This window comes from Ctenopharyngodon idella, chromosome 16, assembly GCF_019924925.1.
Source record: "Ctenopharyngodon idella isolate HZGC_01 chromosome 16, HZGC01, whole genome shotgun sequence".
NCBI classification, from domain to species: Eukaryota; Metazoa; Chordata; class Actinopteri; order Cypriniformes; family Xenocyprididae; genus Ctenopharyngodon; species Ctenopharyngodon idella.
The window spans coordinates 21,701,748-21,726,184 of NC_067235.1; the positions used below are offsets into that span (position 1 = coordinate 21,701,748).

The 24,437-nt window shown below is 37.5% G+C and overlaps 1 protein-coding gene across 7 annotated transcripts; it reads right to left on the reverse strand.

The window, feature by feature from the left end:
* Positions 1-1,248: 1,248 nt before the first annotated feature.
* klhl32 (kelch-like family member 32) lies at positions 1,249-23,827 on the reverse strand. 7 transcript variants are annotated; one of them, XM_051865442.1, is made up of 12 exons: positions 23,617-23,814; positions 22,767-22,997; positions 20,044-20,159; positions 18,006-18,186; positions 12,652-12,759; positions 10,704-10,802; positions 9,612-9,827; positions 5,923-6,649; positions 5,711-5,769; positions 3,381-3,573; positions 2,890-2,984; positions 1,249-2,806 (listed from the first exon to the last, which is right to left on the reverse strand). In XM_051865442.1, the coding sequence occupies exons 3-12, from the start codon at positions 20,064-20,066 to the stop codon at positions 2,645-2,647; spliced, it is 1,863 nt and encodes a 620-aa protein (XP_051721402.1). In that variant the 5' UTR covers positions 20,067-20,159; positions 22,767-22,997; positions 23,617-23,814; the 3' UTR covers positions 1,249-2,644. The 7 variants fall into 7 exon arrangements, with proteins under 7 accessions (XP_051721402.1, XP_051721403.1, XP_051721404.1 ...); XM_051865443.1 differs by having other exon boundaries at positions 23,608-23,811; XM_051865444.1 differs by lacking the exons at positions 22,767-22,997; positions 23,617-23,814 and adding an exon at positions 19,561-19,666.
* Positions 23,828-24,437: the final 610 nt, after the last annotated feature.

Genomic DNA, 24,437 nt, shown 5'->3' on the forward strand with positions numbered 1-24,437 from the left:
CACAAATATGACACCTATGGCTCAATCACCTCGACACAAAACCTTTCCTTTAACTATTCATACTGTTTGCAATCTCCATGCAATTCTGGGCACAAATTGCCTAGAGCCTCTCATCACTATCTACCTCCTACCCTTCCTTTTCCTCCCCTCTCCTCCATCCCAATCATTCCTTCCATTTCCATCTCAGCTCCCGGTCCTCTCTTGCAGTCGCAGTGAGGCACAGGCATCACACTTCATTAGAGCAGAGCCATCAAATGAGCCACACTGTCTCGCTCACCTCAGTCGCCGCGTATCTCTGTAACGTCGCTCTTTCATTCTCTGAGCTAATCTGAGTAACTATTTTATATGGTTTAACCCTTATGAGGTAAGTTCCACCCCCTAAGATGACCAAATAGAATAATTGTTATAGTACGGTGACAAATTAGCTCTGTTCCAACATTTAGACCTATAAAAGCAGTTAATTTTTCATTACATTTTAATATTGAACAAAATAAGTCGGTCCTACATTTTCAATCCCCTGCCATATTTTATGAATTTCTCCATGAAAGATGCATGTAATGCTCCCTTGTTATGGCCAAAAGTAAAGTTTAGGTAGGCAGCTTACGTCAACGTTCCAAAATCATGGGGGACAAAAAGACAATATCAGGCCTGAAAATTCATGAAAATTGAAAAAAATTCTAGTCAGTTTTTTTTTTAAAGTGAAATACTTTATATAAAGTAATTATAAAATATTATAGTCATAGAATATATTTATATATTATATTGTTTTACTTAGTTTTATTTATATAGTATATTGTTGATTACAAGTAACGAGTTATGTAATCAGATTACTTTTTTCAAGTAACTAGTAACGCATTACTTTTAAATTTACTAAAAAATAGCCAAGTTACTTTTTCAAGTAACTAATGCAAGTTACTTTGTTTTTCCATTTATTACCCGACACCTCTTCTGTCCCCATGTTGAGAGAAATTGGAAGTTAGTGCAAATGTGTTGTGTGTGTGCTGTGTAAACATGATGGTTATCGTTCTTTTACACTAAATGTTAACAGGCAGTTAGGCTACTCATCTCACATCTTCAGTATTCCTCAAAATGAATAAAAATAGTAAAAAGTAAACTCAGAATATTACGCAAAACTGTGATAATTAAATTACACAAATATACTTTATGTATTTAATCTCATTTTATTAACCAATGTCTTTGCTGCTGACCTTCCAATTCAACTATACTAATAAGCAAATATGACTTAAGTGAGACATCACATTTGTGTTTAATTTTTTTGTTTTTATTATTAAAATAAAAGTGTTGAACTTTCTTCTCTTGTGTCCTATTCTTCTGCAGTCCAGAATGGCAGCACGGCTGAAAGGTCTGTTTGAGTTGCGTGTGAATTTGCATTTCCTTTAGCCTGAGGCGTATTCATTTCACTTTTGGTGTGAAAGGGCCTTTACATTAGCCAAAAATATTTAAAAAAAATTGTTATTAAAAAACAAACAAACAAGGAAGCCCAGCCCAGAAAAGAAAAAGTAATGCAAAAATAACTTAACATTACCTTCCATAAAAAGTAACTAAGTAATGCTATTAATTTATTATCTTACTGTAATGCACTACATTTAAAGGTAACTTTCCCCAACACTGCCAGTGATCACAAATGACAGGAAAACTTCACTGGTCAAAAAGTAGAGTGGGAACACTGTAAATAGGTTTGGGAATAAAGGTACTGCTCGTCTGTTTGTATCCAGTGAATTAAAGATAAAAAAAAAAACCTCACCATTTTAAACATTATTGCACAACTGCATAAATTTATTATAGACATTATGTAAAAAAAGTGTGCCCTTACATGTTTTCTTATGGAATGGGTAGTTTTTGGTGGTAGGATGGAGAACAGTCAAGATGCCACTGTTGACGCAGATTGTGAAGATGCTGTGTGTGTATTTGTCGTCAGCTGTGGTCATACACATTCAGTAAACAATACATCATCCTGAGTTTTGATAGAAAGTACAGTTTGTCACATGCTGAGAAATGACATGGAATGAACAGGAACTTCAACTGACGTTCAGCTGAGTCCAACATTATAGCGGTGCAGAACATTAAGGTCAGAGTGGAAAGTGGATTGAATCCTAAGAATCTAAGAAAACCGGTCCCTTGCACTTCCGACCCTTTCCAAAATGCCCTTGCATTTTTCCTTAGATGTAATTCTGCATGGATTGTTGAGTAAAAGTTGACTGTGAGGTATGAACGCCCTTTTGAATGTTAAAATGACAAATGGGACAGTCTTTTAGACTTGATAGGCCACAGGTTCACATCAAGTGTGCCATTTGGGCCTGGGCCATAAAGTGTCTCTTAATCATTCAGACAGATTTACACACTGCTTGTTAAACTGGATTAGCACGGTGCAGCACCATCGCATATCCAGTTCAGAAATGCATGAACGCCAGTCAAGCTTGACAAAAACTCTTGAACTTCTTTTTGAATGTTTCCACATCCATCAGAACACTTCATGCTGGCTCTACATGATCAATGTATGATCAACAATGACTCCACTCCATCCACCAGTCACAATTTGTGGGAGTAGAATAGGCTCTTACATGATTCCACTGGTTCATAGTGTGTTTGTGGGAATATCCTCAATGAGTAATGAGTGGAGAGGTTAGAGAGCCCCTATCCTGTGATGTGGCACTTGTAGGGTCTGCAGGTTGGGGCAGGTGAAGTACGGTGCAGGCAAGAAACACGTCGCCACTCCATTTGAAGCGAATGGGAGCGTTGGCCCATAAAAAACCTCCTCTTTACCTTTGGTGCTCACATCTAGCACCTGCCAAACAGACAAATGATAGGATTTCAACATTAATTATTCAACATGTCATTCAAACATATGTACCATTCACGCAAACTCACCTGAATGCATGCAAGGGGTTCATTTGTCCAGATGGAATATCCACCAACCACATAGATTCTGTCATCATGGACAGACACTCCTGCCTCATTTTGGCCTATGAGAAAAATGCAGAGATTACGCTTACAAAAAAATAATTACCATGGTCTATTAACCCTTTCAGGCACAGTGGACACTGTAAAAAAAAAAAAAAACACCTCATTTCTCATTTTGAGCTAAAGTATTAATCTTTACAATCTTTTTGAAAATGTTTTGATTGGATGACGGTATTTTGTCTCCAAAGTCTGTGCTTCTAAAAAACGTCTTACAAGCTAAACTAGGTTCATTTTTGCACACATTACCAGCTTAGTACTTGTAATAATGCTTCAAAAAAAAAAAAAAAAAAAAAAAAACTATATACAGAAAAGTTACATTTTAAAGAGAAAAGAAAATGTGTTCTTTGAGAGTAGGCGAATTATCATATCTATTACATGGTTATAGTGCATGTGGTGACCTGTGAGAAGACTGAAGGTGCAGCGTGTCCACTGGTCCATGTCCATGTCATAAGAGTCGATGTGTCTAACTAGGATGCGGTCATTGTTGTAGTCTAGATCGTTCCCCCCAAGCACATATAGCTGCCTTTTGACTGCCGCCATCACATGGTACACCCTCCTCTGCAACATGGGACTGCGCGCTATCCACTGATTCTATGACAGAGAGGGAATTACAAAAGAAAGAACAGTATAAAAAATGAATTATTCTTATTTTCAATTATTGTTAAAAACAACCATTTCAAACTATGCAACTAAGTGACCAGAAAAAAAAAAAAAAAAAAAGAGTTTACCAAATATATGGATAAATAATTTTTTCCTGGTATAGTTCAAAATTGCACATGCAGTGTATATATATATATATATATATATATATATATATATTTTTTTTTTTTTTTTTCCCCTATGAAAAATAAAATACTTTGTCAAAACAAACATTTAACATTAATTTCTTTTGCATATTCCAAGGCACGTGCGTGTGCATTTATTTGTGAGAGGTGCGTGTATATGCAGAGATTGCACGAGCAGTGGTGAGTGAGAGTGTGAATATACACGTGTGTGTTTGGCGACCATCTGTTGAGGGTAGTGTGGGTGGGGGGTTGCTGTTCCTGGCAGGTGAATGCAAAGCCACTTTGAATACCAATGAGCCTCTGCCTCCTGTTCTTTCCTCCTCTCTTCTTTCTTTATATCGCTCTCTTTGAAAAACACACAGTTGCACTGACCACAGAAGTTAGACGATACTTATTTTTAAGTCTTTTTGAATGTAACATTAATAAATTACAGTGGTGTGTAGAGGATTTTAAAAAGTCCCTTGTGTGAGTTTGGATTTGTTGTTTAATGCAGTTTGCATGTTAAATGCGTATGCAACATCATTGACCTTAATCAGGGTAGATGCAATATGTAATTTTTTGCGAACAGATGTTTTTAGCTCTGTTGTCGATCATTTAGTTGACACAACACTGAAAATGTCTTTCCAAAACAATTCTTGGTGACACAAAACTCTGAAAAACATGTACTTTATATTAACACATTAAAATAAGACACATAATTTTCAGAAACTACAATTATACAACAACAAGCATGTTTTGTTTATCTTACATGCTACCGTTCAGAATTTTGGGTTTGGGGACAGTAAGATTAATGTTTTTTAATGAAGTCTCTTATGCTCACCATGGCTGCATTTATTTGATCAAAAATGCCATAAAAACAGTAAATTTGTCAAATATTATTACAATTTAAAATAACTATTTTCTATTTTAAGTAAGCAATAAGGTACAAGAGGCTGTGCTGAATCGTGAATAAGTCATATTCACGATACACTTATTCACGATACACTTATTCACGATACAGCACTAGCCTTGAGTACCTTATTGCTTTTATAAAACGGTTACCACACAATACAAATATTAAAGCCAAAAATATGTATCAATGCAACTTTCATGAAGTAAACTTTCACTAAAAGCCTTCCTTCCGCAAGAAAAAAATAGTCCCTGACAGCAACAGAAGGTACATTATTACGCCATTAGATGGCGGCAAAGACTGTCTTTATGAGTGTGTCAGTCAGTAGTGAAGACTTTTACTTTGAAAAAGACTGAATTGTTGTGAACACGGAACAAGACGCAACTGACAAATGCTTTGACTAGCGCTGTCAGTCATGGGAAAACCCCTTAACTGTTAAAAGGACGAGATAATACATCGGACATTTAAACAGATTTTTTATTATGAACATAGGATTGACCTGAAGGAAAATGCTAAATCTGAATGCAGGTAATAAACTCGCTCAATCGATCTCTTTCTCACAATACTCTTCTAGTTCTACATAATACAGTAAGCTTCAATGAACAATATCAACTGAGAACAAACAGTTTACGTTACGTTGCTAAGAGTGGTTGCTAAGGGTGTTATGTAGTGATACATCGTGAATAGAACACAGCTATTGACCAATCAAAATCAAGGACAGGAACTAACGGTTTTATAATATATTTTAAAATTTCATTTATTCCTGTGATGGCAAAAAATCAGTGTCACATGATCCTTTAGAAATGATTCTAATATGCTGATTTGGTGTTCAAGAAAATGTTCTTATTATTATCAATGTTGAAAACAGTTGTGCTGCTTAATATTTCTGTGGAAGCCGCAATACATTTTTTTCAGGATTCTTGATGAATAGAAATTTCCTAAGAACAGCATTTAAAGGGAATTCATAGTTATATAATATTTTAATTTTTTAAGATGAAGAGGCATTTAACCAGCCACATTATTCTCACATAACCACATAAATACAATATGTTACCTGTCCTGGGTCATACACCATCAGTCGATTCTGGTACTGAGCTGTGTTAGTGACACCACCTGCAGCAGAATAAGCCAACATTATATGTTTAACTGATGCTAGTAATGTTTTTTTAGTTTTGGGCCTAGAACCTCTGTGAGAGTCTTACATGTATTGGGAGATTCCTGATATATGCAGAATAGTGGGGTAAATGTTAAGGAATGTATTATTACCTGATACCCAGAGCAACCCGTCAGCCACACATCCTGCATGACAGGACAGCGAACGGTCGAAAGGTTGCACATAGGTCCACTTGTTCCTTTTGGGGCAGTAGCGCTCCACACTGGGCAGAACCTGCCTTAGTTCGTTCCTCCCCCCGACGGCATAGAGATACTGTCCCAGAGCTCCCAGCACAAAGTGCTCCCTGCACGCCTTCATCGGTGCAATATCAGTCCAGCGGTTTACCCTCGGATCGTACCGGCACGCCGTCCTCACCGCACATGTCCTTCCAGTGGCGTGTTCCACCTCCCCGCCAGCCACGAACAGGAAGTTGCCCATGACAGCCACACAGTGGTGACTTCGTCCAGCAGGCATGGGTGCTAATTCACTCCAGTTCGAACCCCCGGCAACACGCGTGTGCTCCTGCGCAGCAGGGTTGAAGAACCGCAGCTCCCGTACGCGGCTGACCTCCCGTTTGCGCCCGCCGATGATATATAAAGTTAGTGACTGAAAGCGAGGCGTTGTGCGGGCCGTCTGACGTAAAGGCTGTGCAAATACAGAGCGGTGGTAGTCCAATGCCTCCTCCACTAGGGCGGCGACAGTGCTGCTGGAATTGAGGAAGGGGTGGCTGCTGGCCACACGGTGCAGGGCGGAGACCTCCATCAGGCCGTAGCGCACGTGTTGCAGTAGTTCCTCCATGTACTGGTATCTGCAGTCGTGCTCCAGCCAACGCACCAATAACTACAGCAGGGCAGAGTGGCTCATCAGTATTCAGCACCGATTCGGGATCAGGAGATCACACTGCTCATATTACAGGCTGCAGCTCACACCATCCACACAATACTGTCTGTCTACGCAGGGCCAACGCTTTTGTATCATTGCATGCTAATGCTTAAGATATTGTGTCTCTATACAGTGATGAGAAGACAGCTGCAGATGAGATGGGAGGGTGGGATCTATGAGCACGCACATACGCGTAGTCATGAGGTGTGCGTGTGATGCATACACACATATGCACTCCAGCACAGCCAAGGGAGTTAGACAAAGGGGAGTTAATTGAACTTGAGAGCAATCTAGACTGTTTAGCTGCGGAGGCATGCGAGTACGGCGGAGATGGCTGGAGATAAGCGATGCCACTCTCATGGAAACAAAGTGGCTTTTAACACAATCAGCCCTGAGACAGAGAACTTATTATAGCATCCCGAGATCATGGGCCACCACCTCTAGACGTTCCGCAGCTATCTCCTACACACAAATGGCAAATTTAAATGCTTGTAATATATTTTTTCTTGGAGTATTTCAACTGTGAAATGGTTAGATTTTATTGTACTTACACAAAATGATTTACAGTACACTAATTTGAGGAAGGTACATTGTGTTATTTATGTGCTATTAGCAGAACCGAATTGCAGAGATAATGATTGCCATCAGACGGGTTTCCCAAAAACTCCCCCCGTCTGCAATTGGTCGTTCAAACAGGTAATCCTGGCCCCAAACTTACGCCATTGGTTGAGATGATTTTTCTGTCAGATGCTAAAAATAAAGCAGTCACTTTTAGAAACCATTAAACTACTTATGGCATACTTAAGCATATTTAAGGATTAAGTAGTTTTTCAAATTAAATAAAAAATGATTTTACTCATATTAAAATTATGTCCAATACCAATAAGCGTATAATTATTATTTTTATGTTACTGCTGATAAAAGATAAATGGTCTGTATATAAAATTGTATAATATATTGTTTAAAAAAATATATAAATAAATAATACACAGTAGAAATAAAATACAATTGTCTAAATGCTCCAGTTGAATTAAGTAATTTTTCAAATGATTTATAAAAAAGAATATTTTTACTCAAATTAAAATGTCTATTTTATATGTAACTGTATGTTATGGCTAATAAGCAATAAATTGCTGATATAATTTCATATTATATTGTCTAAAAAACACTAGAAAAAAATCTGATTAAACTCTACAAGTGAATTTAGGAATCACAACATAATGTGCAGTATGAAAAATGGATATTCATGTATTATTTTGAATTACGGATTATTCAGTTCTTAATGTTTTAAACATTGATTAACTTCAAGTGAGCGTTACATAATTGATCATGGACAATTAAAGAGCTATCAGTCCACAATATAAATCCAAAATAGACCAATTCTGATCAATGAAAAGGTCTGTAATACTGGCCAATAACCTTTATAGTACCTATATAGTGTGCATTCCTAAATAATTACATATTTAAGTTTTAAGTGTACAGAGATTTCAGCAAAACCCACTATTAATGTTTGCCGTCATTAATCATGTAACGCTCTACTGAGGTTATGTTTCGCCTTCTTCCTTTCTCTGAATTTTAGTTGTTGTTTTTTTTCAACCCTCCTCCTTTTCACAGCCAGCAGAAGAGAAGAAGAAAGAGAATGAGTGAGAGTGGAAAATAGGAGAGGGAGGGAGAGGGAGAGAGAGAGAGAGAGAGAGAGAGAGAGAGAGAGAGAGAGAGAGAGAGAGAGAGAGAGAGAGAGGGAGAGAGAGAGAGAGAAAGAGTGAGGTGTGAGCGAGGCAGCGTCTGTTGACTGTGAAGGTCACACTGGATCAGAGAACTTCCTCGGGGCAGAAAATAAATGAACTCCCCCACCCACTCCCGCACGGAGAAAGACAGACAGAGAGTGAGTGTGAGAGAAGAAAAAAGAACAAAAAAAAAAAAACAAAGAGGAAGAAAATGTGATTTCCAGAGCGTGAGACTCAGAGAACTCTGCATGACGATGATTGACAGCCAAACTATATCGAGGGTAGTATTGGCGGGCGCACGTTTGGACTCGCGGACGGCAGCACCAGCCCCTGTGCCCATCACGCTTCCGTCTGATGCCCAAATTAACCTTCTCTGCAAAGTGAAGGAGGCCCAAAGCAGCCTAATCAGGGCCTGATTATGGCAGCAGCGACTGGTTAAAGGGTCAGGGTAATTGTGCCATCAGAGGCCTGATTGTTTTCAATCAGTAGGGCGGCCGGAGTGACAGCTGGGGGATTGAGGCGCTGATGGAGCCGCGGTGGGCCTAATCAGAGAGAGGCTGGTTGGGGGGAGGGGTGGTGGGGGGGCGCCTGATTGGTGCAAATGAATAGTCACACCACAGCCCCCTGACTACAGCCTCCGCCCGTGTGTACATATACACACACGCTCACGTTGTCCGTACACCTTCTTTTCTCACTCTTACACCTTAAATTAAACAGGCGGAGTTTGTGTGAATATGACCGTAAGCATTCAGATTTACTTAATGATGCTTTGTGTTTGGCAGCTGTTATAGAGATTGTCATGGGGTCCAAAAGTCTGAGATGTTTTTTTTCTGATTCAGTACAAAATTTTTCACTACCAAATTACATTATATACATAATTATTTGAATATGTAAAGTTGAACTAAGAAATTTACATTAATTACAAAGTGGTGCTTTAATGACAGCAGCACTTGAGCTCCACAAGTTTGTGTAAAACCTGATGATCACATTGTCCAACATGACTTGAGATGTGACTCAAAGAGGTTCACATTTATGTACTATAAATGATATAGACGCTTACATATTTCATAACTGTTCTTTGTTGTAAAGTTTTCAGAATTTTAAACCCCATGCTGATATTTTGCATTAAAGCTACCTTAGCAGTTCAGAGATGTTTTGAAGAGTTAAAGTCTATGAATTTGCGGCCCACACACCTGCCATATCTCCTCCTCACTGAGAGAGGTGAGCCGGTCGCTTTTTAGTACTTCCCTGAGGAGCCGATAAGGTAGGAGCAGCACTTCCTCTTGTCTGTTCTTCTGCAGCTCAGAGAGGTGATCCACCAGAAAGCCCACCACTGCTTCCTCCAGGGCCGGCAAGTGGAAGAGGTCTGCCAGCCTGTACAGGTCCAGGTAGTTAAAACTGTTCAGCTCCTACAGGCACAGATATAAATACAGACAGATTCACAGTCTGAGGGGGTGTTTTATTCATGTATGAAAACTAGTTGAGCATTAAAGTCTAAAATGAAATCTTACATGCCTTGAAACAAAGAAGCACACAAACGCATACAATAATAGATACCCCCATGAATGCACACATATAGTCATTTAATTCTGTAATACAGTAAATGATAAAGTTGTGATAAATGATTATTGGGAACTCAACAGAGCTGCATCTCATGAAAGTCCCCAACATCCAAAAATATAGACTGGAAAACCTAAAGTAAAAAAAAGGAACAACGGAGACATAAATCTAGTCAGGATGGTCCACATATGCAGGATGAAGAAAGACGCTTCACACAGAGACTGACTGCCATCTACTGGTTAAATTGTATAACAAGTGATGAGCTATGAACAGGTTCAGGAATCTTTTTTTAACATTTTCTGGGCTAAATTAGGAGGGAAATCTATGGAATTCTGCAGAAAGAGGGCAAAATTATTAGGTAATGATAACTAGGTTTTTCGCACAAAGGCTTCAGGAATCTTGGAATATAACAGCATCATATAGAGTTGTATAGACTACTATTATGATCATTTTATTGGAATGTGTTCATTGGAATCAAACTGAAAAGAGCATGTAAAACTGTGGAAAAAAGAAACTCAAATCAATGAAGGGTGAATCAATTATGACAGAATTTTTTCAGAAATACTATAATAAAATGAGCATGTAAAAAGCATGAAATGAGTAGAACTTTTACAAAATTATTACTAATTACACAGTAACATTATATATAGTACTTACTGAAAACACAAAATAAGCTTTACCAAAACTATGCATGTTTTCAAGGCAGAAATAACCCGTAAGCACACCTGAATGAGATAGTGGGAACAGAGGCTGAGCAGTTCCAGCAGCTGAAGGTGGCTTCCAGCAGACAGGACGTCTTGTATCACTCCTGGCTCCAGCATGATCTACAGACAAAGGACCTGAGTAAGACTATCATAAGAAACCACAACCTTGCTTAACTCATTCCATGTTAAAATCAGGGGTCTTCAGGCCAAGGACCCCTTGATGAAGAAAGAGACGGAGCAGGGACCCTGTGTTAAAACTTGTATAAAACTGAGTGTTGCATAAACCTGCTCTATAAAAGACGTGTATAGGAAGCTACTATATTAAACATATTTATATATGTATGATGCTTAGATTGCAAAGCCATTAAAATAGTCATTATTAATGTGTATTATGTGACAATACAAAAGCAGTTTAATTTGAATAAAAATAAAATAAGGAAGCACATTTTAAAAAGCTTCTTACTTCCCTTAGAGGTTTAAGAGTAAATCAAAATAAGCCACAAAATGTTACATTTACTGTGTCACAGATGGTTAGCTCAAATCATGCAAAAAAAGTATATTTTTCAGGCTGGTCCAGTTAAAGTGCATACACATGCAACTGGCTCTTTTAACTGTAAGGATAGTGAGCATTACAATTACAATTTGGTCAAAAATACCATAAAAACATTAATATTGTAAAATATTATTACAAATTAAAATAACTTTTCTTATTTTTAATTTTATATTAAAATGTTCTATTTTAATATATTTTAAAATGTAATTTATTCCAGTGATGCAAAGCTGAATTTTCAGCATCATTACTCCAGTCTTCAGTGTCACCTTCAGAAATCATTCTAATACAATGATTTGGTGCTCAAAAAGCATTTATTATTATCAATGTATTATCAAAAAGGTGCTGCCTTATATTTTTGAGGAATATTTTTTTCAGAATTCTTTGATAAATAGAAAGTTCAAAAGAACAGAATTTGAAATACAAATATTTTGTAACATTATAAATGTCTATACTGTCAATTTTAATTGATTTAATGCATCCTTGCTGAATAATAATATTCATTTCTTAAATGAAATCTTACTGACCCAAAAGTTTTAAACAGTAATGTATATAATATTGGACCATCTCGATCCCTTACAATATCTCTGTTACAACATTTTACGATATAACAGACGGCAAACACATTAACTGGAGTAAACTAGACATTGTTTTATTTGATTTGGCTTTTGTGTGTTTCAGGTTACTTAAAACAGCCAGAGTGGGCCTACATGGTGACATTTTCACAATTGGAGATCACATGCTTGTTCCAATCTGTTTTACTGTTATTGACATCATGAATATGCAACTAAGAACATAAACTCAGTGTTTACAAATATATAGACCATATGCACCAAAGAAACAAACGCGCAGCCATCTTTAGAATTTTGTGTTTGAACTTCCGTTTTTGTCGTAGCTCTGTATATTTCTATAGCATCGCTGTCGAAGAGTAATTAGCTGGTGAAGTGGATTTACTTATTGTAGAGCTCACAAAAGTTATCATTAGCATTGTATTGTTTGAAGCGGTGTCATAATAAAGTCAGCAGACCGGGAAGATTTTAAAACAAGCGGCTCATTCATAAATCTGTAAGATCTTACCTTCATAGTGTGGAAATACAAACCGGAAGATGGAACACAATGAGAACAGCATTGAAAAGGGGCAGGGCTACATAAGGTCTAGTGTGAAATCTTCAAACTAACATGAAATAAGATAACCTAATATCATATTTAACCAGATTTAGAATTTCAAGTGTATAAGCCCATTTGTGAAGCTCCAGAATAAATATGATTATTCACAAGTATTTCACTTATCTGTTACGTATGATTCATAATGGGGTCTTTCCAGAATCTAGAGACTTGTCTTTGCTTGAAGCAAAGCCAATTTTGTTTGTTTTGCATGTTCTGGGCTGTATGTAGCTGTGTGGGCTGTGCTGAATTTACCTGGCCTGTGTAGGCGAAGTCCAGTGCGTGCTTCAGTCCGACGCTCGTCACACCCTGGAGAGTTACCTCATCTGCCTCACTCTCCACCATACACAGACTGAACATGGCCTGAAGATACACACATATAAACTCATAAGTAGGATGCACCACAGAACTAGAGTAATATAGCATCCTGTAAATAGCTGTTAAAGCAAAATGTCAATAAACTGTTCATTCAAGTCTAAAGAGTTACATACTGAGAATGAAACTAAGTCCATGACCATCAATCAGTGCATACTGTACTTTCTCTCTCTCTCATACACACACACAGAATAAAGATAACCAATAAAGAATAAAGAGACCAAGAGGCCAGTGCTGTCCTGCTGTGTTCTCTGGCAGGAATACACTAATCAAAAGCATTGATTGCTGTCACAGAGCAAGTGTGGGATGGTCATTGATCAAAGCCCATGGAGAAGAGGAAGTCAAAGGACATTGGATCATCATTACACCTACCAAACTCCACTGATCAAACCTAACTGCTCCTAACTGAACTTCCAGTGTGAAATAAAAGAAAAATCTATCTATCTGTCTGTCTATCTATATTCTGGATTGAAATTATTATCAGTGCATAGTCTTTTATAAGAATCAGTAGACATTTATTGCAGGTCTTGGCTCCATCTGAAGCCTCGGTGTGCTAAAAATAGATGGAAAATGTTTATCTTTTATCTTTGTCACCTCACCTTCAGAAACTGTTCTCCCGGAAGTACCTCACATTTAATGTGCATGGTAAAGTCTACCTTGTTTTTCTCCTTTCTATTTTAAGAGCGGCATGTTTTTAATGACTGACCTCGGCTCACATTCAGACTTTCAAAAGGACTCATTAAAGCTGAGGGTTGTTGGTTTGTTGACAGCTACTTAGAGAGCCCCTTACTGGGACACCACTGCCCATAAGCAAGACTTAAGGGTTTTTTGGAAGGGAATTGTGGGTAATAAGGATGACTAGTCCTGTGTCACATGTCTGGCTGGATGACTTCTGACCTTGGAAAGGCAATGCAGGCTGGTCAGACAACAGCTTTGTGAGCTAATTACTTTACAATGCATGCTTTACGAGCCATATAAAAAAATCATTCAATGCCTCACTTCAGTGTTTCTGGCATTGCTGAACCGTGAATCTAAACAGTAGCTGCTGAATCTTCAGCACCATGCAAAAAATCATATTTCACATGAGCTGTGACTGCGAGTTTTATGTCTGTTTGAATGCAATAGAATAAAAAGACTTGTGTACCACGAAATTAATGTCAAGAATTGTCTTTCCATTGAGTTGCCTTCAGAGACTGCCGACAAAAACAATATAGTTACAACAATACCAGTGTGGTCTGATTCACGAACAAATGACTCATATGAGTCAGCTCTTTTTAATAAATAAAAAAAACATTCAATGCAAACAGTCTGATTCAAGAAAAAATTACTTTTATGAGCTTTTTCATTTTTTAATGAATCAAAAAGATGAATTAACAGTTTGAATCAGTCAGGCTAATCAGTATATTCAGTAAATGAAGCAAGCTTGTGTACGTACCATTACTCTTAATTGTTGCTGATGTTATTACTCGTTAAAGATACACATTTGCTACACATTTATATTTACAGTATATAAGTATATATAATTTGTGTTTACTCAGAGAACTTTGTTATATAAACTTCTCTGGTCAAATGTGTAACGTCATCATTACAGTGTTTGTCTTTAATGCCAGTGCCACAGGCGCAGATTACACCTTTCACATTTATTCATTAGTGCCACTGAAGTGTTAAAGCTCGAAAGGGTGCAATATCCTTTAATATCAGGCCTAAAAATAGAACTAGACAGGTGCCACTGGGTAAACTGGTGTGAATTTTACATTTTATAAAAAAACATGTGACGGTTTTTGACCGTACAAACCTCACTGCCACAATTCTACGTTTTTCTGGGTCGTCCCCAGAGTGTTTCTAAGTGGAAGCTAGGGTTCTTAGAGGTTTTCCTGAAATTCTATGGAGTTGCTAGGAAGTTCTGGATGGTTATTAGGTCATTGCTTACTGGACAAAGTCAAAACAGCCCACCTTTCGATGATACTGTATTCATATGTATAAATATGACTTTTCACCCACTTATTGTGTTTCAGATGATGAATAATACACCTCTCTTAAACAAGCCCTAAAATGTGAGGTATAATTCATGCACATACAAGGCAGGACCATTAATATGTCAAAGTTAGATACTGACAATTGGGATTAATTTTCAAAACACAATGCATTTTGATATTTACGATAGAGCATAAGACACATACTCATATACACGCCTGCCTATTTATACCTATTCAACCGTTCCACCTAATAGAAATCAGGAATAATACAAACCTTGCAGGCATACTATGTCAAAGGGTAGCTGTCAAACAGAGCCAACAGCTTTGATTTGTTTACACAGTAACTATATTGACTGAAGCTTTGGATCAGTCCATGTTTTACATAAGCTACGACTAGCTTTAACAACAGCAGAAGGTGTCCTCATCAGAAACCTAGGGCTAAAATCAAAAACAGAGGGATAATATCTTATCATTCCAGCCCAACTGAGGTGGAGAGCTTCTCTGGTGACATATAGAGATAAATATACCTGCCCTATTTAATTCTGTTCTTTGGACTGTGCACATAATCTTTCCCTCTGTTGCAAGGCTGGATGTATTTCTTCTTTGTAATCTTCTGAACAAACCAAAATAAAATCTCACTGATACAGTTTCCAGGCCGCTGCCGACTTTTCATTTCCTGTCTGTTGCTCTCTTGTCTCCCGTGTGAACTGTACATATTTGCATCAGGATTGTGCAGCTAAAAAAGAAAATCCTGTCATTGTTTACTCACTATTCACATTGTTCCAAACCCATATGACTTATGTGGAACACAAAAGGAGATGTTCAACTGTGTGTTTAGTAGTGCTGGGCGGCATACCGGTTCATATGGTATACCGGTTTCAATTTCGAGACCGATATGCATTTTTCAAAAACCGCCATACCGGTGCGTAGCTGAAACAGCTGCTGTATCTATTCAATGGCCATGAAACACTATGTAGCAGTGGCGCCTGCAGCCGTACGGCTGTACGCACTGTGCGTACCATGAGAGGGCGCTAATTAATGCCGTTTTTATTTTTTACATAATTTTTAAATTGATTATTAAAATCTTTCTGTGTACACTCATGACATATTAAGAAAGCAAGAGAGAATGAGAATAAATAAAGGTGTGCGTTTGTGTGTTGTAAACCTCTTAAATATTTGAAGCTTTTCTCTGAATGTTTCGGGAAAAGTTTCAGAGCATTAAGAGTGTCGAAAACAGTGCCATCTTGTGACGGGTAAAATGTACAGCAGCTCCGTTGTTTTATCCATTAAGCACAAATAAAAGCCTGACGACGCTAAATGAGTTCAGTACTAGTTCTCTGCGTACCCTGAGATAAAATCCTGCAGGCGCCCCTGCTATGTAGTGTGTATAGATAGAGAGCGGACTTCTATTAACTGCATACCCTTCTTACACTAATGGAAACAACTTGATAACACAAAAATAAATAACTCACAAAACTAACTCTCTTTAATACTGCACATACCATGTAGAGCCATATGATGATTTCAGCGATGCAAAAAACACGGATGAAATCACGGAATCCAGTCACTAGAACTTAATGTATTAAGCGGAGCGTCACAGAATTTGGCCATTTTTGGATGAATAAATCAAAAGTAGGGCTGGACAATGAATCAGATATCGATATGGAATAGTGTTTGTGAATATTAAAGCTAAAAAAGACTGCTATTGAAATTTGAAGTCTGTATGAATGAGCGACGCATTTACGTCTACTACTACATATACTGAAGCACGTGACGCTCGCGATGATTTCTGTCTGCTGTCTCACTAACTATACATGAACTTCTTCTGCAGAGCTGTTCTTAGAGTCACTTTATGAACATTTAATTTAATAAAACTATCGACATTTGTCATATCATATACAGAGGAAGTCAAACGTCTTCACGACCCTGTCAAAATAAAAGTTCTTAAATGGTCAAACCGCCCAGCACTAGTGTTTAGGCTGCTCTTTTTGTATAAAGAAAGACAACGATGCTGTACCTCTCTCTTAATTTCACACTGATTTCAAACCTGACATAAAACATTTTGATACACCACAACTGAAAGTATGTAAACATTATTAGAACTCGGCAGCACTCATCCCCATTTACTTTATTTTAGGGAAATGAGCAGCAAGAACATTGTGCCTAACATCTCCTCTACAGTTCCAAGAAAGAATGGATATGTATGGAAGCTCTGATCCACCACATAAAAAAATCATGCTTTGGTAAAGCATAATTATGAAATAAAAAGTAATTATGAGATAAAAAGTCGAATTATGAATTATGGCTTTTTACAGAGCATAGAAACCTAAAGCAACTTGTGTGGCAAACACTTTCACTATTAAAGGTGGACTCAGTAGAATTTCAAAAACACTGTTTGGAAGTTAGTCGGGCTGACACCAACAACAAACGTATAACCAATCAGCATTAGGGGCATATGACGGTCGAGGAGAGAGAACGAGCAAGAGGGAGATTTGAAAATAAGAAAAAAAAAACTGCAGAACGAGAGATGGGACACAATACAAAAGCTCAAAAGAATATCACTGGAATGAAGGTTTATGAATGGGCAAGCGCTTTAGGACCGCATTTATATAAGAAAAGCTTTCCAGCGCTGGAGAGAGCTAAGTGGGAAGGCCTGAAAAAGACGTGATCCCACGTTTGATCCCAATTCTCATGTGAGTAAAACGGTTTTGATTGTCTAGAGCTGCTGTGCTGTTGGCGACTAACAACGAACACTTCGTATTTACTCTTGTGTACAGTGTGCGTTCATTTTTTGTGCTTCCTTGTCGTTCGTTCATCAACTGCGCTTTATTTTTCATGAAGCATTTTGTTGTGCGTCAGCTTTGATTAGTTCACCCAAAAATGAAATTTCTATCACTAATTACTCACCTAATTACTCACCCTCATGTCGTTCCAAACCCGTAAGACCTTCGTTCATCTTCGGAACACTAATTAAGATATTTTGGATGAAATCCGAGAGGTTTTTGAACCACCCATAGGCAGTAATATCATTGCACCTTTCAAGGCCCAGAAAGGTAGACATTGTTAAAATAGTCCAACCTCTCGGATTTCATCAAAAATATCTTAATTTGTGATCCGAAGATAATCGATGGTCTTACGGGTTTGGAACAACATGAGGGGGTGAGTAATTAATGACAGAAATTTTCACCTTTTTGGGTGAACTAACCCTTTAATCATGTGTCTGGGGTTAGCAAGAACCTCTAGAGTATACAATCTCACCCGGAAGTAATCGCTGCAGGCTGCCAGGACCGCCTTGTGAGCGTGGAACTTCTGTTCCCCGGCGACCAAGGTGACATCGCAGAGCAGTCCATCCTTGCGCTGCTGATTAAGGGCAGAGAGGACAGAGTCCTGGTGGGATTTGGATTGACACAGCCTCTGTCCTGTCAGCATGTCCTGAGAGCTGAGACACAAGAACAACACTGCAAAACAAGCCCATGCTTGGACTTTGTGAACATCTAATCATGTGCCTAGAAACAATGAAGTGTGCATGTGTGTGTATCTGTCTTTCTCCCTGCAGTCCACTAGGTCTATCAATACATCTATTCAGTATGTGAGATGTCATTGATTCTCACTGCTTCCATGGCCATGAATAGCTCTCTTCAGCACAACACATTCAGATTTAGCACTCATTCTCTGTCTGTACACTAAAAAATGTTATTTATCAGAAAAAGACTGCAGAAATGCTATAGAAAAAAATGTGTTTATTGATTAACTTTAAGTTACATTACCACATAAAAACTATGATTACAAAACACCACATGTAATTTTACTGTAAAGACTTATATGTATTAAAGACCAATATATATGTATTAAATTAATTTATTAAAGACTTACTATTATTAATTTATTAAAAATACAATTATTTTTAAAAGATTTCAATAAAATATATTTCATGTGTTATGTTATATATATTTTATTACAATAATTTATTGCAAACAAATTTTAACTTTTATAATAAAATTACATTTTCAATGAGTAAAAAGTATGAACCTCCTTTGAATTTGTATGTATATGGGTATTACCAAAAGTCCCTGCATAAACCATCACATTTGTTGAGATTTTATTTTATACTTTTTTCTAGTTATTCACATCGGCGTGTTAAATGCGACATTTTACGTTATTTCATTCATGTTAATTGCATTATAGTAGGGCTGGGCGGTATATCGAGTTTGTACGATATACCAATATATTTTTAATATACGATACGGAATGAGGCGATACCGTTTATATCGATATACAGTAGTTTATCTGAAAAACAGCAGTGGACGTCGCAGAGTGCTGCTGCGGTGGAAATGCATAATACAATTTGGGTTAATCATGAGACATGCTTAATATTAATGGCTTTAAAACTAACTCGTAAGATTAAGATATAGTTAACGCGTAGGCTTATCGTTTAAAGCAGAAGTTATCGTTTAACTTCTGCTTTAAAAAGCATTATTTTTAGATTGTAATGTTACAATGTTAGGATGTAAAGTAACTTTCTCTTTTTTGCATATACTGTAGGCCTATTAGTGTGCCAGACTACATGGTTACATTCACTATATTTGTATTAATAGCTTTCAATATAAACACTGTTTATAGGACAACATTAGGCAGGATGTTAAATTAAGATTTTTAAAAAGTAAATACAGATTATTTTTTTTCTAAATCCAAATAGAAAAATGTTGAAAATACCAAGATATATACCGTATATCACCATTTAGCCAAAAAATACAGAGATATGACTTTTTGGCCATATCGCCCAGCCCTACATTATAGTAGTGTGATGTATTACCTTGATGGTCTTTATGTGGGTGACACTGTGCTCTGTCTGTGGGGGTATTGATGAAGTCATCATGTGACTATTGATGAAGTCATCCATTTTAACTGTGTTATTTTCACTATATTTTGCAGTAACAAACACATTTTAATACTGGTTAATATTAATCTTATATGATTTTAATCTTAAATGTACTGACAGGAATTGGACAATATAGTCACCAAAATGCCTGCCTTGCAGTGACATTATCAATGTATATTTTTTATTTTTGCAGTAAATTTAACAAAAATGTTTTACAGTAATGGTTAACACAGAGTAGTACAGCCTTCTGGGAGATGAAAGCTTTGGATGACCTCAGATATCCTCCAGAGCTCTTTAAATAACGCTGACCATGTCACAACACCACCCATCAAATCCAACAGCGTCTACATTAAATTAAAACTCAACTTGTGAGGACAAGGTAATCTCTTAAGGTAGACTGAGGAGTGCAGAATGTACCTGGGAGGAGGCTCAGAGGGCATGCTCCTGGAGGAGAGAGGAGGAGGCGGAGGAAGGAGTGCTTCCTGTTGATACTACAAAACACCAAACAGGCCCGACTGAGCATGTGCAGCACTCTACAATGAGAGAACAGAAACAGCAAAGACTGAGATTGGATAAGGACACAGCCTGCACATCTGAGAAGCTTATGATAGCCTGAATATCTGAACATCTCGATGGAGCTACTGAGATGAAGAGCTTTTAAAGATTGAAATGATTCGTCTGCACAAAACAGATTGAATTATCCCTCGAGAAACATATCCCGATGTATGCTGCATGCTATATGCTTTCTAGGCTGAAAGTGAAGTCTGACATTAATTTCACGAAAATTAAGCACATTTCCTCCCCCAATTCTTATACTGTACTACAAAAATTCATTATACATTTTTAAATTGTATTTATACATCATGGTAGCATTTGCTGCATTAGCTTTATGCTAACATAAAAAAATCATCAATTACATTAAATTATTGTGTCATCAAATCAGATTTTTATTACTATAAATTAAGACATTCTAAAGATAATCTAAAGAGAATTGAGAATAATGACAAATGCACACAAACTAATCCGTATGAATTGAGCAGTTTAGTCAAAGTCCCTTTAAGACAAGTCATTTCACTCTGCGGCCATCTTTGAAACGCCTCTCGGGCATTCAAGTGCAGCTCCGATCTCTTTGAAACATCAAATTCTCCAAAGCTGTTTGCCAAGCTTTCGATTAAATTTCATATTTGAAATCACCAATGGAATCTGACAACAACTGTCTCATAAATTTTGTTTCTAAATGCTCAAATCATGACAACAAAAAAAACTGTATTTTTCAGGCTAGATCAAGCTAATGCGCATGCGCAGTCCTAAATGCGTGTCTCATTTCGGAGGCGTGCGTCTGACTGTTTTTATAGGAACCAGAGCAAAGCCACTGGAAGACAAGCCTGCAACCTTTAGCCAAAAAAGCGTTAACGGCTAATGCTAACGCTCCGCCTCTGGCGGTATGCAGGGAAGGAGACAAGAGGCTGTTTTTTGAATGGATGTCAATGGATGAGAGGCTTCACTATGCTGATTAAACAGCTTTTGTGGGGAAATAGCTAATCATTTAATTAATCGACAGCCTGTTCGCTAATCTTCAGCATGTTTTACACTAAACAATACTTTCGTTGGGAACTATATGTAGATTTTAGCTTGATAAAAATTTATTTTTTTAAGAGAAGGCAGACTAGGGAATGTTGCGACAGGTAGGACTCATTTATGGCATTACCAACAGCAAATGTGCCGCATTACTATTTAACAGATAGAACAATAGAGTACCTCAGGGATGATGTGTTTTTGTAGGCAAAACCCGGAAGCGAGTTAGCATTTTAGGACTTCTGGTTCCATTGCCCCAAAGTCAATGGGTTTTTTGAATGGGTTTTTGCTATATCTCCTGAAATAAGGTCTGTGGTTAACAAAGCCTCTAAATATTTTCACGTTTTGATCTATGACATAAAACACACCAGTTATAACCCGCTTGTGATTTTTTAAACCTTTATTGTGTCTTAAAAACGATGGTTGCTAACAAATTGCTAAAAGGGACTACTTCCTTTGGTGGGGACTTTAGATGTCATCATGACAAACAGGACATTTGGACAGCATTTCTCATGAAAAAGTGGATAAGTATTCATACACAACGCAGATCATAATCAGGGAACATGTAGTCCGTTTATAGCCTACTGTTAGCTACACGACTTTATTTAGGCTTCGAAATGTATAAATGTTGTGTTAACTTGTAAAGATTATCTTGATAGACAAAACGTGTAAGTGTCATAACCCTTTGTTAAACACAGAGCTTATTTTTTGTGATTTTCCAAAAGTCTATGGGAAAAATGCATTGGCTTTCGATCGAGGGAACCCGTGCGCCGCTAACTTCCAGGTTGGCCTACAAAAACACGTCATCCCTGAGGTACTCTATAGATGTTGTGTAAAAGCCACTGGAAGGCAAGCCTGCAACCTTTAGCCAAAAAAGCATAATGGCTAATGCTAAGGCTCTGGCTGTGGCAGTATGCAGGAAAGGAGTTTTGAACCAGTTTTTGAACGGCAGGCACTGATGTCACTGCCATTACACAATAGGCTGAGAGGTGCCGCACGTGATTAAGTTAGCCGTTATGCCTTCTCAAATGGTAAGAGATACAGACCCTCTCATCTCCCTATAATATACAATCTTTGCCAGAGCTTCTAACTGCCGCTGCAGTGACGTGATGACTTTACCAATTGGCAATTGGCTCTTATTTAGAAGGCGGGACTTATTCCGCCATATTGCGCGTTGCACTTGCTCCCATTCAAAACAATAAGAGTGACACGTCTTGTGTTATTCTATAGTCTTTGGTTTAGTCAAAATTTTCTAAAGAGACACAATCACTTTATATGATGAACAGATTGAAATTACTTTGATTCACGTTTTTATAAACATTCATCAACTTACACATCATTTATGGTAAACAGAAGCTCAGAATTTTCATTTTTGGTTGAACTAACTTTTTAATGGAGCTAACGTTAATTACAAGCATTATTTTCTGTATGAAAAGCAGAAGAATAAAAAAAGAAATATAAATATGACATAAAAAAATAAAATATGATGTTTTCAAGAGATTCATCATGCAGTAACATTTATCCAAAGAAAACACAATAGAAGAAATATTAAAAACACCACTCACCCTATTGATGCACAATGTGTTTGGATACAAAACAGCTACAGGCAAAGTTCATTCTGATCCAAAATCAGTCTGTGCAGCTCCTCTCATAGAGCCTCATGTGATGGTCAAATGGTATCAAAGCAGAGAGTAGGTGATCTGAAGCAGGACTCACTGGAGCCTACTGGCCCATCGTGTCTGAACCATCCCAGCAGATATTGATCTGATTACAAAATGACCTTCAGCCAGCAGACTCTAGTCCACGGACGATGAAGGAGAAAAGAGGAGGGAAGAAAAGAGCAATAAAACTAATGTCCATGATACAGTAGTACAGATATTTCCTTAAAAGCTTTGGTCTGTCACTCAAATGCTCCCATCCATTATTCTAGCCCGTCACTGACCTACTTAACCAGAGTCCACCTTAATCCATCAAACTAAAGGTGACTGAATGACAGTTAGGTACTGTCGCGTTAAATCAACGTGTAGGCTATATTACTAAAAATAACAATAATAACCTGTAGGCGGATGATATATTGCCTATTATTAATATTATTTTGACAAGTTAATTGCGTCACGAACCCAAAGAAAAGCTGTCACTAAATGCAGCATTAGAGTGCTTGGTCTCGAGTCCTTCCACAATCACTTTTAAACCCCAACTGTCAAAGGTCTCCTAGCAACAGGGCAGAACCAAGAATATTTGGGCAACAATAAATGTAATCCTCACTGAAGACCCGCCCAACTGCAACCTCATAACATTCAGCTGTGAACTGTTTCGGTACATCCATCTGTAAACACTGTCTAAACGTTCCTGTATGTTAGACATGTCGTAAATATACAAACATTCACGAGCTAAAAACGCACGTACGCAGTGTACCTTCGCGTCCAGTGCCTTCTTCTCTCGGATTTTATCCGACGTCGTGTCACTTATCAACTTTGACTGACCCAAACAAAATATCTGCATCGAGCCCAGGAGAAAACTGTCCAGAGACTGGGGGTGTAACTCGCTATGTCTATGCCCGATGCGTCTGAGCTACTGTAAACGCTGGAGTCTTTATCAGTCCCCGCCTCTTGCGGTCACATGCCCGGGATCATGCGTGTCCACGAGGCGCCGAATATGAAGTGCAAACCATGGCTGAAACATTCTGCGATTTTCTTACTGAATCAGAATGAGGCATGTGTTTATATTTAATATGTAGTTTTATAACCTAATTATTGAATAAACAGATCTGTACAATTATTTTAAAAGGTATAATTATGTTTTAATTAAATAGCCATATGTAATCCCCCTTAAATAAAAAAATAAAATAAAAAAAAATATTATATTGCGTATGAATTGAGTCAACTATTTTTGAGCAAGGCATAACTAGAAAATATAGGCCTAACGTTATATATTTATTCTAAAAATGCCCATGGCGTTTTAAAGGGTTAGTTCACCCAAAAATGAAAATTCTGTCATTAATTACTCACAGTCACACTCATGTCGTTCTACACCCGTAAGACCTTCGTTCATCTTCGTAACACAAATTAAGATATTTTTGATGAAATATCACCCGCTCAAGATCCAGAAAGGTACTAAAGACATATTTAAAACAGTTCATGTGAGTACAGTCGTTCTACCTTAACACTATAAAGCGCAAAGAATACTTTTTGTGCGCCAAAAAAAAAACAAAATAACGACTTTTCAACAATATCTAG